Source organism: Cetorhinus maximus, chromosome 18, assembly GCF_964194155.1.
Source record: "Cetorhinus maximus chromosome 18, sCetMax3.hap1.1, whole genome shotgun sequence".
Classification (NCBI taxonomy): Eukaryota; Metazoa; Chordata; class Chondrichthyes; order Lamniformes; family Cetorhinidae; genus Cetorhinus; species Cetorhinus maximus.
The window spans coordinates 41,595,085-41,609,793 of record NC_135896.1 but is presented as its reverse complement, the minus strand read 5'-3'; the positions used below and the strand labels follow the sequence as shown (position 1 = coordinate 41,609,793).

The following is a 14,709-nucleotide window of genomic DNA, read 5'->3' as shown; positions in this document are numbered from 1 at the left end:
TCTCTCTACCACCACCCTTGTGGTGCCATGGCTCCGACTGTACCACTGCTCGGCCTCTGTTCTTGGATGGCGGAGAGGCGTTATGAACTACCTTTTGAAGGGGTAGCCCTTGTCACCCAGCAGCCATCCATCCAGCCAGGCTGGAGCACTGAAGAGCCCCAGCATCTGGGAGTGTCTCAGGATGTAAGCATCATGGGAGCTGCCAGGGTACCTTGCACAGACTTGCAGAATCTGCACCCTGTGATCTCACACTATCTGCACATTCATGAAGTGGAAGCCCTACCTGTTGACGAAGGCACCCGGCTCACCCGCTGGCGCCTTGATGGCCGCTTGTGTGGAATCGATTGAACCCTGGATGCGGGGGAACCCAGCAATCACTGCAAAGCCTCTAGCTCACTCTTCCTGGCTAGCCTCGTCCATGCAGTAGTGAATGAAAATCAATGCACGCCTGAACAGAGCGTCTGTCACCAGCCTGACACAACTGTGGACAGCTGATCGGGAGACTCCATAAAGATCACCTACTGACACCTGGAAAGAGCCGGAGGCATAGAGGTTGAGGGTCACTGTGACCTTCAGCACCACTGGCATGGGGTGTCTGCCCACACAGTTGGAGCTGATCTCAGGGCCGATCATCTGACAGATGGAGGCCACGGTCTCCCTTGAGAGGCGGAACCTCCTTCGGCATTGCACCTCAGACATATTGAGGTAGCTGCATCGCCGCCTGTAAACCCTGGCAGCAGGATAGTGGCGTCTTCTGTGGCCCCTTCCACCTTGGACTTCCTGTTGGCCCTGCACCCCTTGTGCCTGCGCCTGTCCTCCCACAGGTCGCTCCCCTGGAGGCTGAATAGGGACACCTGGCCTCCTCCCCCTTCTGGCCCTCTCTTCCTTCTCAGAGGAGGTGCCTCCAGCGGAGACCACAATCCCCATTCCCAGGGTAAGGGAAGGCTGTCTGATACCTGGAAGGCCCCAAGTGTTATGACTCCTCCGGTGTCCTGAACAGAAGCCTGTTCTTTCTGTCAAAGCGGCTATGAAGTGAACTGAAGTTGCCCTGTTCACACAAGCAAGCAGCACTAAGTTATAAGCTAAAGTACTAACAACTCACATTGGCGAGCCCACTCACCCCTCTTATCCTGCCCATGGATGAGATTTTTGAAAATGCGGCCTGCCCATTGCGCCCATGCAACGCCCTGAAAATCGCATGGGCTGCGTAAAATCAAAGACAATTGGTGCCTCAAGGGCCTGTTAATTAATGGCAGGCGCGCCTCTGTCATCATTGCGTGCCCGCCTAGTGAAATATCGCGAGGGTGCGCGGTGACGTTGGGATGCACGCCCGATGTCATCACGCGTTATTTTATGTTCTGGCGTGTCGGGCCTGTGCCCGCATGTTGAATGTAAAATTCTGCCCAATGAGTACCCCTCAATAAGTTAATCGAGCAAGGCTTCAGCAGTATTTCTTACCCAATTGTGGGCCTGATTTTAACTCTTTGTTAGCGAATGAGTTTTGAGTGAGTTTAAATTGGGCCCCTTTTTTCTGGAATGAGCCTAATGTTCTAAATGAGCTGAAAGGTACTTGTTATTGGACATTGAACAGTAAATAATGCCAGACTCTGCGACACCAACAAGATCTCACATACAATGTGAATCAGAAACTCAACGTTTTCAGATTCACACTTGTTGCACATGAGGCCCCGCTAGCAGCATAAGGATTGCAAAATTTACCCAAGCATGTGTCCCTGCAAGACCTAGGAAAAGCAGAAAATTTAAGGTAGTGGGATACATTTAACAACATTGTGAGGGAGCCATTGTGCAAGAGTTTCAGGTAAAAAAAACTAATGTAAGACATCAAGCAATTTAATTAAGGTTGGATTAGTAGGTTATGCTGATAGGTTTACATGTAGAGGTTTACATGTAGAGGCAGGTAGGAGGAGGGTCATGTACACTGACTTAGGCCTATTGAGCTAAATAGTCTATTTCTACGCTGTACATTCTATATAATTCTATGCACTCACAATCCTTGTGTCACTTATATTTCTTGCAATTTAGTACCCTACATTTGAGGATAATTTATTTTTGGTTGCAAAATTGATCATTTATACTTGGAGATGTTCATTGCTACATTAGAGACTTCATAAAAATTCTCCTTTAGCCAGGATTTCAAAGCAAAATTTGTACCAAAAAGCCTTTATAAGTCACCCCATTCCTTTCTACTGGTGAAACTTGAAAAGCACGCAAGAGAAGCTGCATTTATAGAAGAAAAGGCAACTAATTTGAAATGTGTATATTCCCCGTTTAGCCCATTGGGAGAGGAGTCTGTCATTGTTGATCCTGGTGACCTGCTGGGAAAACGCATGGACTTTCAAATGCAGATTTGTCTGTGTTTAGGAGTGAAATGGATCCAAGGACACAGCAGCAGAGGAGTTCAAATTGGGTGAGAAATCCCAGCTTTCATCTCCATACGTGAGGGGTGCACAAATGGTTCAAACACCTGAGGTTTCAATCCAATTAGCAGTTTAAAATTAGACACAAGCTTTTTGTAAGTTTTCCCTTGGCCTTCTGGAGATTGCATTAAAAGTGTAGAAAATTGAAAACCTGTTCCTTCTTTCATGACACCTTGTCATTGCTTCCCTCTGATCATTTTCATTTAAAAGTTATTTAGGTCTGGCCGCCAACAGACATTGTAAACTCAACATGAATGTGTAATAGTTCCAAATAGAATGACTTCCACAGATGAATCAGTGAAAGTCACAGATATCTTAAATATCTTTTATACTTCTAATGATTTTATTGTTTTTTTCCTTTTGTGATTTACTGGTCTTATTTATAATTGATAATATGCTATATGTTACTTATTATTAGCTACCAGCATTTTATTCCCATATTTAAAATAATGTGCTAGACCAATTTTCTTTACATATTTTAAATTTAAATAATTTTCTGAGATTTGCATCATTATTGGCTAAGTCAAAGATTTTCCATTTTGAAAGTTTTATTTGGCTTTTACGTTTTTCAGCACTACAAAGGGAAGGAGTAGCCCATTTAACCCCTCAAGCCTGCCCCATTATTCAGTGAGATCATGGTTGATCTAGTACCTAACTCCATATAGCTGCCTTTTTCCATATCCATTAATATCCTTGGTAGGAATCTCAGATTAAGAAGTCATCTAGCAATTGTCATTTGCAGTAGAAAGTTCTAAACTTCTACCATCCTTTGCATGTAGAAATGTTTCCTAACTTCACTCCTGAGAGGCAGGTTCTAGACTATACGTCCTAGTCTTAGATTCTCCAACTAGCAGAAATCATTTCTCTTTATTTAAGACCATAAGACCATAAGACATAGGAGCAGAAATTAGGCCATTCGGCCCATCGAGTCTGCTCCGCCATTCAATCATAGCTGATAAGTTTCTCAACCCCATTCTCCCGCCTTCTCCCTGTAACCTTTGATCCCCTTACCAATCAAGAACCTATCTATCTTGGTCTTAAATACACTCAATGACCTGGCCTCCACAGCCTTCTGTGGCAATGAATTCCATAGATTCACTACTCTCTGGCTAAAGAAGTTTCTCCTCATCTCTGTTCTAAAAGGTCTTCCCTTTACTCTGAGGCTGTGCCCTTAGGTCCTAGTCTCTCCTACTAATGGAAACATCTTCCCCACGTCCACTCTATCCAGGCCTTTCAGTATTCTGTAAGTTTCAATCAGATCCCCCCTCATCCTTCTAAACTCCATCGAGTATAGACCCAGAGTCCTCAAACGTTCCTCATATATTAAGCCTTTCATTCCTGGGATCATTCTCGTGAACCTCCTCTGGACCCTCTCCAGGGCCAGCACATCCTGCCTGAGATACGGGGCCCAGAATTGCTCACAATATTCTAAATGCGGTCTGACCAGAGCGTTATAAAGCCTCAGCAGCACATCCCTGCTTTTATATTCCAGTCCTCTCGAAATAAATGCCAACATTGCATTTGCCTTCCTAACCACCGACTCAACCTGCAAGTTAACCTTAAGAGAATCCTGGACTAGGACTCCCAAGTCCCTTTGCACTCCAGATTTCTGAATTCTCTCCCCATTTAGAAAATAGTCAATGCCTCTATTCTTCCTACCAAAGTGCATGACCTCACACTTCCCCATGTTGTATTCCATCTGCCACTTCTTTGCCCATTCTCCTAACCTGTCCAAATCTTTCTGCAGCCTCCCTGCCTCCTCAATACTACCTGTCCCTCCACCTATCTTTGTATCATCTGCAAACTTAGCCAGGATGCCCTCAGTTCCTTCATCTAGATCATTAATGTATAAAGTGAAAAGTTGTGGTCCCAACACTGACCCCTGCGGAACTCCACTAGTCACTGGCCACCATCCTGAGAAGGACCCCCTTATCCCCACTCTCTGCCTCCTGCCAGACAGCCAATCTTCTATCCATGCTAGTACCTTGCCTCTAACACCATATTTACCTGATCTGTTCCATTAATATCATGATCACTTCAATCAAATCACTCCTTAACCTTCTAAATTCTCGGGAATACAACCCTCGTTTGTGTAATCTCTCCTTTAGTTTAATCCTTGAAGTCCAGGTACCTTTCTAATAAAACTGCACTGTACTCCTTCCAAGGGCATTGCATCCTTCCTGAAGTGCAAATATCCAGAACTGAACAAGGTACAATAGCTGTAGCTATTGAATAATAATAATCACCAAGCCCCAAAAATCTCCACCCCAGCATCTCCATATCTCCTTTGGAACTGATAGCCAAGGAGTGGCTGAAGCCACTCTGGTGACCCACTTGTTTTTGCACACCAGAGGCTGCATTTAACAGTGCACCCCATCTTGAAATTGTGGCAGGGGCAGAGGTGGGTGTGTAAGTGGTGGGCATGGTGCCCATGGTGTTTTACAGGCACCTCGCACCTGAAAACCCACCGCCAGAGCACCATAAAATCTAACCCTAGAGTACAGCTGCAACCAACTGTAAGGAAAGGTAAATGGCTCACAGTTTTGACATTTGTTGGGAACACACTAATCTTGGAGAAAATATAAATGGACCTCATCACAGAGTTGTCATAGTGCTAATGCATGCAGTCCCGATCATCAAATGCCTGTTAGTTCTTTGTTGAAACATTTGAACATAAGAAAAAGGAACAGGAGCAGGCCATTCAGCCCATCGAGCCTGCTCCGCCAGTCAACCAGATCATGGCTGATCATCTACCTCTTATGCCATTTTTCCCACTGTCCCATATCCCTTGATATCATTAGTATCCAGATGTCGCACGATTTCTTTCTTGAACATGCTCAATCCCGAATCTTTCACAGCCCTCTGGGGTAGAGAATTCCAAAGATTCACCACCCTCTGAATGAAGAAATTCCTCCTCATCTCAGTCTTAAAAGGCCTGCCCCTTATTTTGAAACTGTGTACCCTGGTTCTAGACTCACCAGCCAGGGGGAACATCCTATCTGCATCTACCATGTCACGCCTTGTAAGAATTCTATAAGTTTCAATGAGATCACCTCTCATTTTTCAAAACTCTAGTGAATACGGGCCCAGTTTTCTCAATCTGTCCTCATAAAACAATCCCACCATCCCAGGGATTAGGCTAGTGAACCTCCATTGCACTCCCTCTATGGCAAATACATCCTTCCTTAGGTAAGGAGACCAAAACTGTACACAATACTCCAGATGCGGTCTCACCAAGGGCAAGACATCTTTACTCCTGTACTCAAACCTCTTTGCAATGAAGGCCAACATACTATACCATCAGCATAGAAAAGAGAAAGTTACATGCAATGATACTATCTAAAAGAAAGTTATAGTAACAAGAGAAGCTGCTTGAAACACTGTTGCTAGGATTTTGTTGACTGATACAGGACAGCTCATGTGGTGCTAAACCGGATATAATCTTGTTAAAGACTAACAGCTCACTCTCAGCTCTTCAGCTTTGTAGAGAGTAGATTTTGGTTTGGAGTAGATCAACTTCATCAAGTTTTCTGATGTGCACAATGTCCCTCTTTCCTTGCAGAGAAGCACATTGCCTCCAGTTGGTATCTTCCTAACTGGGGCAACCCAGTTGAGACAGAGAACTTATAGGATAGCTCCTACTGAAACTCCAATTACATGAAAGTATTGCCAAACTTAACATTTCAAAATATCTAATCTTGATGCTTTTAAAAATCTCTGCACATGCTCATTCGCACATTCTTAATAGAGTCCACTTTACACAGACTGTGAAAATTTAACACTTAATTATTCAGATTTAAATGCAAAATTGCTGAGGGGAAGCTCTGATATGAACTATATCAACACAGTGTGGAGTTACAAGTATCCAAGGGTCCAATAGTTGAAATGTGGGAAAAAAATTGATCAGACTGTGAGGGACATTTAAAACCACAAAAATCTGCAATCGTAGATTCTCCACATCTAAATAGACTTTATCTCCAACATTACAATCAGTAAAATCTCTGTACTATGTATTTCCAGTAAACCTGACAATATGAATATCAATTCTCAGCAATATTATAAGTAATTATCAATTTTTGAAGCATTAGATTTGACCATATTCAGTATAGATTTTCCAATTTTAACATAATTGAACGTTTCATACTCTTATTTGTCAAACTTATAATGATTTTGTTAACAAATAGCTTCTTGTGTGTCCAGGTTTATGATGTATGGTCTTCCTGCAATGTTCTATACCCCTGCTGTCTGGAATAATGCTAATCTTCTGCTGGATTACACAATGTGTTTCACAATTCAACGTGTTACCACAGATTTCCTCAATTATCTGAAAACCCATGCAGTAGTACTGGAACTGTGGGGTCTGCAAGGTGTGTGAAATGGGATTCCAACATGTTACAGAAATGAAGAAAATCTGAAATAAAAAATGCAACTTAATAGTGTACATTATTACGTAATCCTTAAAGCTACTGCATTATTGGTTGGCACGGTGATGGAGTATGTTGATGCTCCAGTTGAGTCCGCTGCTGCAGTTTCTTTCATTGTGAGTTCTCGTTCTTGGCATCACCAAGAGGAAAAGGCGCCAAACACAGGGTAGGCGTTTTATTTCAAGATGGGAGGGGAAAACTGGAAGATGGTTCACTCCAAGTATTACATATGGGCTAGCTCAAGAGCAGCAGTTATAGAAATCTAGGAGCAAGGTACGTGGCTGCCCTCCAGGAAGGAAAATTGTGTCTGAAGCAGAGATAAAAGTCGAATCCATCCATAATTATATCAGAATATTGAATGTATTGTAGTATTCCATCTAAAAATCCCATGTTAGGCTTTGTCAATGGAAATTTTCATTCTAAAACTTTAAAGCACGAACTTGCAGTACTAACTACACTTGGAGTTGATACTGTAAATTATTGATTTACATTCTAAATAAGCCACAATAATATTAGCTGGAAGAGCAGTATTCCATTTGATGAATCCTTCTGTAGCCTCCTCCTCAAAATTTACATTTCCTATGTAACCTTACGGAGTGCCTCATTAATGGCTGTCTCGACTGTCATAGTAGCTTAGAATGATACAACATAGAAGAAGACCTTTGACCCACCATGGTGCTTTTGGTAGAGTTTTCCAATTAATCACATTCTCCTGCTCTTTCCTCATAGCCCTGTAAAATCGTTTCCCTTCAAGTATTTATCTAATTTCCTTTTGAATATTACTTTGGAACCTGTACAATCCAATTCCGCAGCCTCAGCCCCGCAAAGAATATTTCCTAACCTGCACTAAGCTGAATAAATGCTCCACACTTCCCCCTCATCTCTCCTCTTCTTCTTCTCTCTCTTCCTGCCCCACCACCTTCAATATGCACTCTCTCCATCACCAACGCACAACAGCGGCAGTGTGTCCCATCTACAAAATGCACTGCAGCAACTCACCAAGGCTACTTCAACAACACCTTCCAAATCCATGACCTCTACCACCTAGAAGGACAAGGGCAAGAGATGCCACCATTTGCAAGTTCCCCTCCAAGCCACACATTATCCTGACTTGGAATTATATTGTTTCTCCTCTCCTCATTCCTATCCTCCTCCATCTCCTTTCTGACCTCCTCAACTCTACTTCCTCTCCAATCCCACCTCTCCTTTGCTCTCTCTCCTATTCTCTCCCCTCCTTTCCTTCACTCCTCCCCTCCTCTTCTCCCTCCTCAGCATTTTTAAAACTTATTCTTTCACAGGATGCGGGCTAGGCCAGCATTTAATGCCCATCCCTAATTGTCCTTCAGAAGATGGTGGTGAGGTGCCTTCTTGAATCACTACAGTCCATGTGGTGTAGTTACACCCACAGTGCTGTTAGGAAGGGATTTCCAGGCTTTTGGCCCAGAGACAGTGAAGGAACAGCGATATAGTTCCAAGTCAGGGTGGTGTGTGGCTTGGACGGGAACTTCCAAGTGGTGGCATCTCCTGCCCTTGTACTTCTAGGTGGTAGAGCTTGTGGATTTGGTAGGTGCTGTCGAAGTAGTCTTGGTGAATTGCTGCAGTGCATTTTGTAGGTGGTACACACTGCTACCATTGTGCATCAGTGGAGGGTGTGCATGTTGAAGGTGGTGGTAGAAGTGTCAATCAAGGGTGCTGCTTTGTCCTGGATTGTGTTGAGCTTCTTGAGTGTTGTGGGAGCTGCACTCATCCAGGCAAATGGAGAGCATTCCATCCCACTCCTGATTTGTGCTTTGTAGATGGTGGATAGGCTTTAAGGAGTCAGGAGGTGAGTTACTCGCTGCAGAGAGAGAGAGATTCTCAATGCAGATCCAACCAAACACTCAAAAGCATGAGAGAAATAAGCTTATATAGAACCAGAAACATAACCAAACTGTGTTTTTCAGAAAGTTGCCAAGAAATGGAAACAGAGTTTGCTAATGTTCCCCTAGCAAGCGATGGTAGCGTGCTGTTGGACATATGCTACAGAAATCAATGGACATTTGTGCCACTGGTATGCTAAATCTGTTCTTCATAAGATCATCTAACAGTAGAAAGGTTAAAGTATGCAGTTGATTCCTATTTATTTACATCAATGGTCAAACTGTTCTGTTTACTGCAGGAACTGATCTGTAGTATTTGCATTTAGTCTACAATTATAAGCATTATTTCCTTCTGATGAAAGCGTCAGCCTCTTTTAAACAGACAGAAATAACTTTGAACTACTTTCTGCATTTAACACACTTTGCTGGCCTAAAATTCAGGATTCTGAAGAGCACAGATTCAACCTGTCTGAGCAACTCAAAATGTTGGAACAAGAGACTGAAAAGCTCAGAGATGCAAACCGAACCTTAAAAAATGATAACATCAAAATGCAAAAGAAATTGGAAAAGCTGAGATGCTTCTCCTCAAATCAAGGTAACACTAGACATTATTATGCCTTGCTGAATATTGGATGCTTCATCCCTTTTTCATTGTCGCCAAACTAATTCCCAACCTTTTCATCAGGACTAGATGCAAATAGGGATCCAGTGAAATCCAACGACAATCGATCCAATCAAAAGTCACCATTTCCCAGCTGGGATGCTGAGTTTGCCAAAGCACTCAAAACATTTTACTTCAGCATGAATGGAGTGAGAGGGAGACTTATCCAATTGAAGGAGGTCAGGCCACTGGTAAGGAAAGTTACCTTTATGTCTGCTTTTCACTGTCACTGGCTTTTGATAATGGAACAATGGAATACAGTAAATGGATAAAGGGCTTTGAATCCTTTCATAAGAAATAAAATATGATTTTAAAGAATAATGTTAGGGTGCAAATAAGCAGTATTTGACAGTAACAAAAATTGCTGGAAAAACTCAGCAGGTCTGACAGCATCTGTGGAGAGGAAGTTAACGTTTCGAATCTGTCTGACTCTTCATCAGAACTAAAGAGAGACAGTGGTTAGCTTCCAATAAGTAATGCACAACACAACTCTGTATCATGTAACATTGTCAATATTTCAGTTAGAATTTTAAGATAAATAAAAGTACATCTAAACTTGCAATAATCTAATAACTAAGAATTTTATTTCAAAGGTTATTTCCATTGTTATGATTCTTGGCCACCCTGCAAGTTGTTGGTAAGATTGGGTCAGGAACCAATAACATCTTGTTTAAAGTAAACCAAGTTTGAGATTCCAGGCACTTGCTCAGCGAATAAAGCCACAAAATTCTATGGGTTTTGAACAAACAAAAATAAACTTTACTATACAAGGTCAGAAAGATAAAACAATTTACAGTATCAATCTTATACTCTAACATTTAGGGTTAATATGGGATACATCTGAATTAACAGGCAAACTGTGGTCGAACACACAACATTGCACACTAAATGGCAAACGCAACTAAGACAGAGTCCATGGATTTTTCAACAACCCACCCAGACACTGGGACTGTTTCCAGGTCCTGATCTGTCCCCTCCCGCCAGTGGTTGTGGGGGGAGGAGGGGGAAGGATACATTTTCATGGCAGCGGCCTGTTAATTTACTAGAGGGTGAGTTGGGCAGCCATTTAGTAGCGACAATAGAGCTTGGACTGAAAGCGTCTGGGCCCGTTTTAAACAGGCCACTACTGACTCAATTGCTCTGTAACTCACGGAGCTGGCAAGCTGGAACCCAGGCAGGGCTGCTCCTTTGCTTTGCAGATACAGACCTGGAGATCCTCATGAAGGCAGTGAGGGGGAGGAGAGGCATCCTATATCCGGAGAATGGCAGGAGAAGTTCAGCCTTGCAAACCAAGCAGGCCCTGTATCAAGGTCACCGAGATAGTGAGAGAAGGAATGTGGTCAGGAGGAGCTGGGTCCAGTGCAGGAAAAACTTCAATGACCTTATTACCCCTGGCAAGATGAGTGCAACGTCAGACCCTCAGGATAGGCCTCTTGGTATTCAAACTCCAGCTGAGGACCCTTAGGACACATGCTGCACCTGAACATTGGAGAAACATGAGCCCAGAGTACTTACTGACCACTCAGCAAGGCTCAGAGTCATAGTGTTGCTTAGGACCTGCCAGCACTGATACATGCAGCTTCTAATCTCAGTGAGCCATTAGCACTGGCCATAAGGGCTTTACTTTGTCTTTTGTCCTTGGAGGAGGGAGAGGCTCACAATGCCTGCGAAAGGAGGAGGGGTACTCATCCCACTCGTCATCGTGACCATGGAAGAGGGAGCAAAAGAGATTGCCAGGGTGGCTGACCATTAGCAAGTCGGGGAAGGCAAAGCTGAGCTACAATTGCAAGCCTGAGCACTGCAGAGGCTTCTGCTCTCCAAGGCTAGTTCCCAGGATCTCTTGCATGTCCTACAAATTCAAAGCTGGAGGTGGAAGGACAGGTTTCTGGGTCTGTACAAGCCAAGCTCCAGCAGAAGACACATCAAAGCAATCACCGTCACAAAATTACAAGCGCATCCTCCACCAGTTTAAATACAGTCACATATGATTCGGTAGTGTGACACTGGGTGATGAGCATGACATGAGTGAGCAGGAGGAGAGGTGAGAGAGGCAGAGGCAGTTGTGCACAGTCCTCCTCAGACAGAGGCATGCTCAGCTGGGCACAGATACAGTACCTCTGAAGTCACAAGAAAGGAGGCTCTATTCAGCCCAACACTAAGAGATGTGTTCCCACATGACAGAGCTCCCTAAGGCAGTGCAGTGTCATGGGCTGAGAATGGAAGAGCCCACTCAACCTATATCGCCACCATGGCTCAGGGCTTTGAGCGCATGAGCTCCTCCATTGAGAGAGTGACTTTATAGCGGGCCATATGGAGAACCACTCTGAGTTCATGGAATGCATACAACACAATGTAGCCTTGACTGGTCAGTGGCACTGATGATGCAGAGATGGGGAGGAAGCAGTTGCAACCCAACTAGTGGTCCCCTCCAGCCTACTGGAGCGCCAACCACAGGCTGAGGCAGTCATCAAGGAGGACGAGAGTGCCATCTCTCATGGGGCACTATCTTCATCATTGGCCTCCTTGGCACCTCTGACTGAGGCATCATCTGTGCAGCAAGGCTCTGTGAGGGATACTGCCCCTGCAATGGTGCCGGTGCAGCAGCCTCTGGCAGTGCACTCACTGGCATCTGCACAATGAGGACGACTGCCATTTGCATCTCAGCCACAATTACAGGAAAGTGACTAGGCTGCCTCCACCTCATCCAAGGCTATAAGGGGAACACCTTGTAGAAGTGGCCCAGAATATATATGGAGAACACTGTGTTGGACAGAGCACTGAGTGGGTCAGTTGGGTTTGTATCATCTGTAAATGTGGACTTTTCATATTTTTCAATGCTATGTAATTATTCACGCTTGGCGCCAGAAATATGACCTTCCATTTCTTTAATGGCAAAATAAGAAAAGAGGGATGAAGTTGTGAAGGGGAGCAAGTGTCCTTGCATGGGGACAGTGGAACCACTGGACAGATGTGTATCCTTCATTGGTATTGAGACTGGATCTATTCCAGGTTGTGTCTTCCATGGAAGTGTTCTCACAGGCTGCTCAGAGTGAGTTCCAGACTATGCCATCCTCCTTGATCAGAGGGGCTCAGCTGAAGTGTGCCTGGATCAGATGAAACCTGATCTTGATGGCAGCCTAACGAGACCCTTGAGTCCTGTGCCAGCCCCGGCCACTTCCCTGTGCAGTCAGGGTACCTCTGTGTTCTGCATCCTATCCCTGCTTCTCCTCCTCTTCCATGCCTCCCTCCTCCGCTTCCTCCAATGAGTTCTTCCAATCTTGCACTTCACTAGACACTGGGACGGCATCTTCAGAAGTCTTTTGGTCCATCCAATGATAGTCCCTGTGGCTTTGTCTCAGGGTCTCATAGAGGGGTGGGTAGCCATGTATTCAAAGGTTAACCCATGTCCTTTAGAATCCAGCTACATTGTTTTGGGGATGGCACCTTGGACTGGCTGAGAATGAAGGAGTTATGGCAGCTACCAGGAAAGTGAGCACACACATGGAGGAAGCTGTTTTGTGGTCGCAGACCAGCTGAACATTGAAGGACTGGAAGCCCTTCCTTTGATGAATCTCACTGGCCACTCTCTGATGGCCACATGGGTGCAGTCAATGATGCCCTGTACTTGGGGGAATCCAGTGTTGGAGATGAAACCCATTTCCCTTTGTGTGTGTGAGGCTCTATCTATCTGAAATTGGATGTACTGCCCAACTCTTGCAAATGTGGCATCAGTGACTTGTGAGATGCAATGGTGGGCAACTGTTTGCAAGATGCACCAAAGCCCACAGCTGATCCTTGCAAGGACCCAAAGGCAAACAATTTCAAGGTCACAGTGACTTTGATGGATACCGGCAGGGCAAGGCAAGCAGTGCTGCGAGGTATGAAGTCTTCTGCAATGAGGGCACAAAGCTGCTTGGAGAGTTAGCCTCCTACAACATTGGTTCTCCAACATCACCAGGTAGCTCCATCTTTGACAGAAAACCCAAACTGAGGATATGGCCTCTGTTGCCTTCCTGCCCAGTATCACTCTCCTCTGCACTTCCAATGCCTGGGGCTCTACCCTTACTGCAGAGGACATTGCTCCTTATTGCCACTGGATGCGGAACCTGAGAGACGTGCTTCCATTGCCATCTGCTGCCATTCTTGTGTTCAGGTGGCCTCCAGATGTGTCTGGAAGCCCTGCCTTCTCTTCTTATGTCCCTGAGATGCCAGGAGACTGATGACCCTGTACTCCTGGAGCATGTACAGAACACTGTCCCCGTAGCCTGCATGCACTGGATGGCACCTGTGTGACAATGCCAGAAATGCAGATCCCTTTAAGAGTAAACCAGGATAAGCATCAGAGTGAATTGAGAGCAGGCGATGCTCAATGAAGCCTATACTTAAGAGCTGGATTTTTCCCAAGTAGGGGGTTTTTGTTTTCTGGACAGAGAAATGACCTAGAAGGGAAGAGTGGGAACTGGTATATGTACTGAACTATAGTTTAACAATAAAACAGTTGTGCTTCCCAGAATGTCTTCTACTGCCTGATTTGGTAAATGGATATGCACATATCAAATACAATGTGCCAATGACTGAGTCTCCTTCTGAACTATTCTCCTTTTACTGTGCCCACCTAATTTCTTGGCGCGGTCATATCTGGCTCCCCGCTGTGTTGCTGCTTCCATGTGCATGGTCTGCCCGTAACTCAGCATGCAGCCCAGTGGGCATCCCCACCAAAATCTCAAACTAGCCCTCTGCGATCTCTCAATGTACTCTTTAGCTACCCTATGTTACGAATGCTGGATTTTATAAGATGGTTATGTTTTAAACTCTCTCCTTTAATTCAAGGTAAAATAGTGTAGTTTGCGGAGGGGAATGTGACCTCCTACAAGATCTGTCTGGAAACAAGCCCATGTCACTTGTTTGTCATGGGGACAGAGGCCCAGGTCTAAACATATTGAAAGTAAGATGCAGGTTTTAACACCTGGGCACTCTCAAAGGAGGAGGCAGCTGTGCCCAGACTCGCAGACTCTCAAAGTCAGTCAGACAAGGATTTGGGGAAGAAGAGCGAAAACAGGCATTGCTATGCCATGTAGAGGAAAAGGACTGTTTTTAGGTTAACCATTAAGCAGAATGCTGGTGAGGTTGAATCGCCTGTTCAAAGAGACATGGCTTGTGGTGAGTTAAAGACCAAGGAGTGTGTGCCTTGTTATGGAAATCCCTTTAATTCTGATCAGAAGATTGAGTGAAGGAACTTGCTTTTAAAAGGATACTGGAAGATTCAGCCAGTGGGGCAGGGAGAAGAGATTCTGTTGAAGCAGAGAGGAGGTTGGGACTTAAGATAC

At 44.6% G+C, this 14,709-nt stretch overlaps 1 protein-coding gene across 1 annotated transcript in view; it reads left to right on the top strand.

The window, feature by feature from the left end:
* The window catches only part of LOC144693567 (kinesin-like protein KIF28), a 65,899-nt gene extending 59,086 nt beyond the window's left edge, over nucleotides 1-6,813 (top strand). Inside the window, exons 15-16 of the mRNA XM_078563409.1 lie at nucleotides 2,294-2,428; nucleotides 6,639-6,813. Coding sequence (XP_078419535.1) covers nucleotides 2,294-2,428; nucleotides 6,639-6,813 — 310 coding nt within the window. The remainder of the gene's footprint in view (nucleotides 1-2,293; nucleotides 2,429-6,638) is intronic.
* Nucleotides 6,814-14,709: the final 7,896 nt, after the last annotated feature.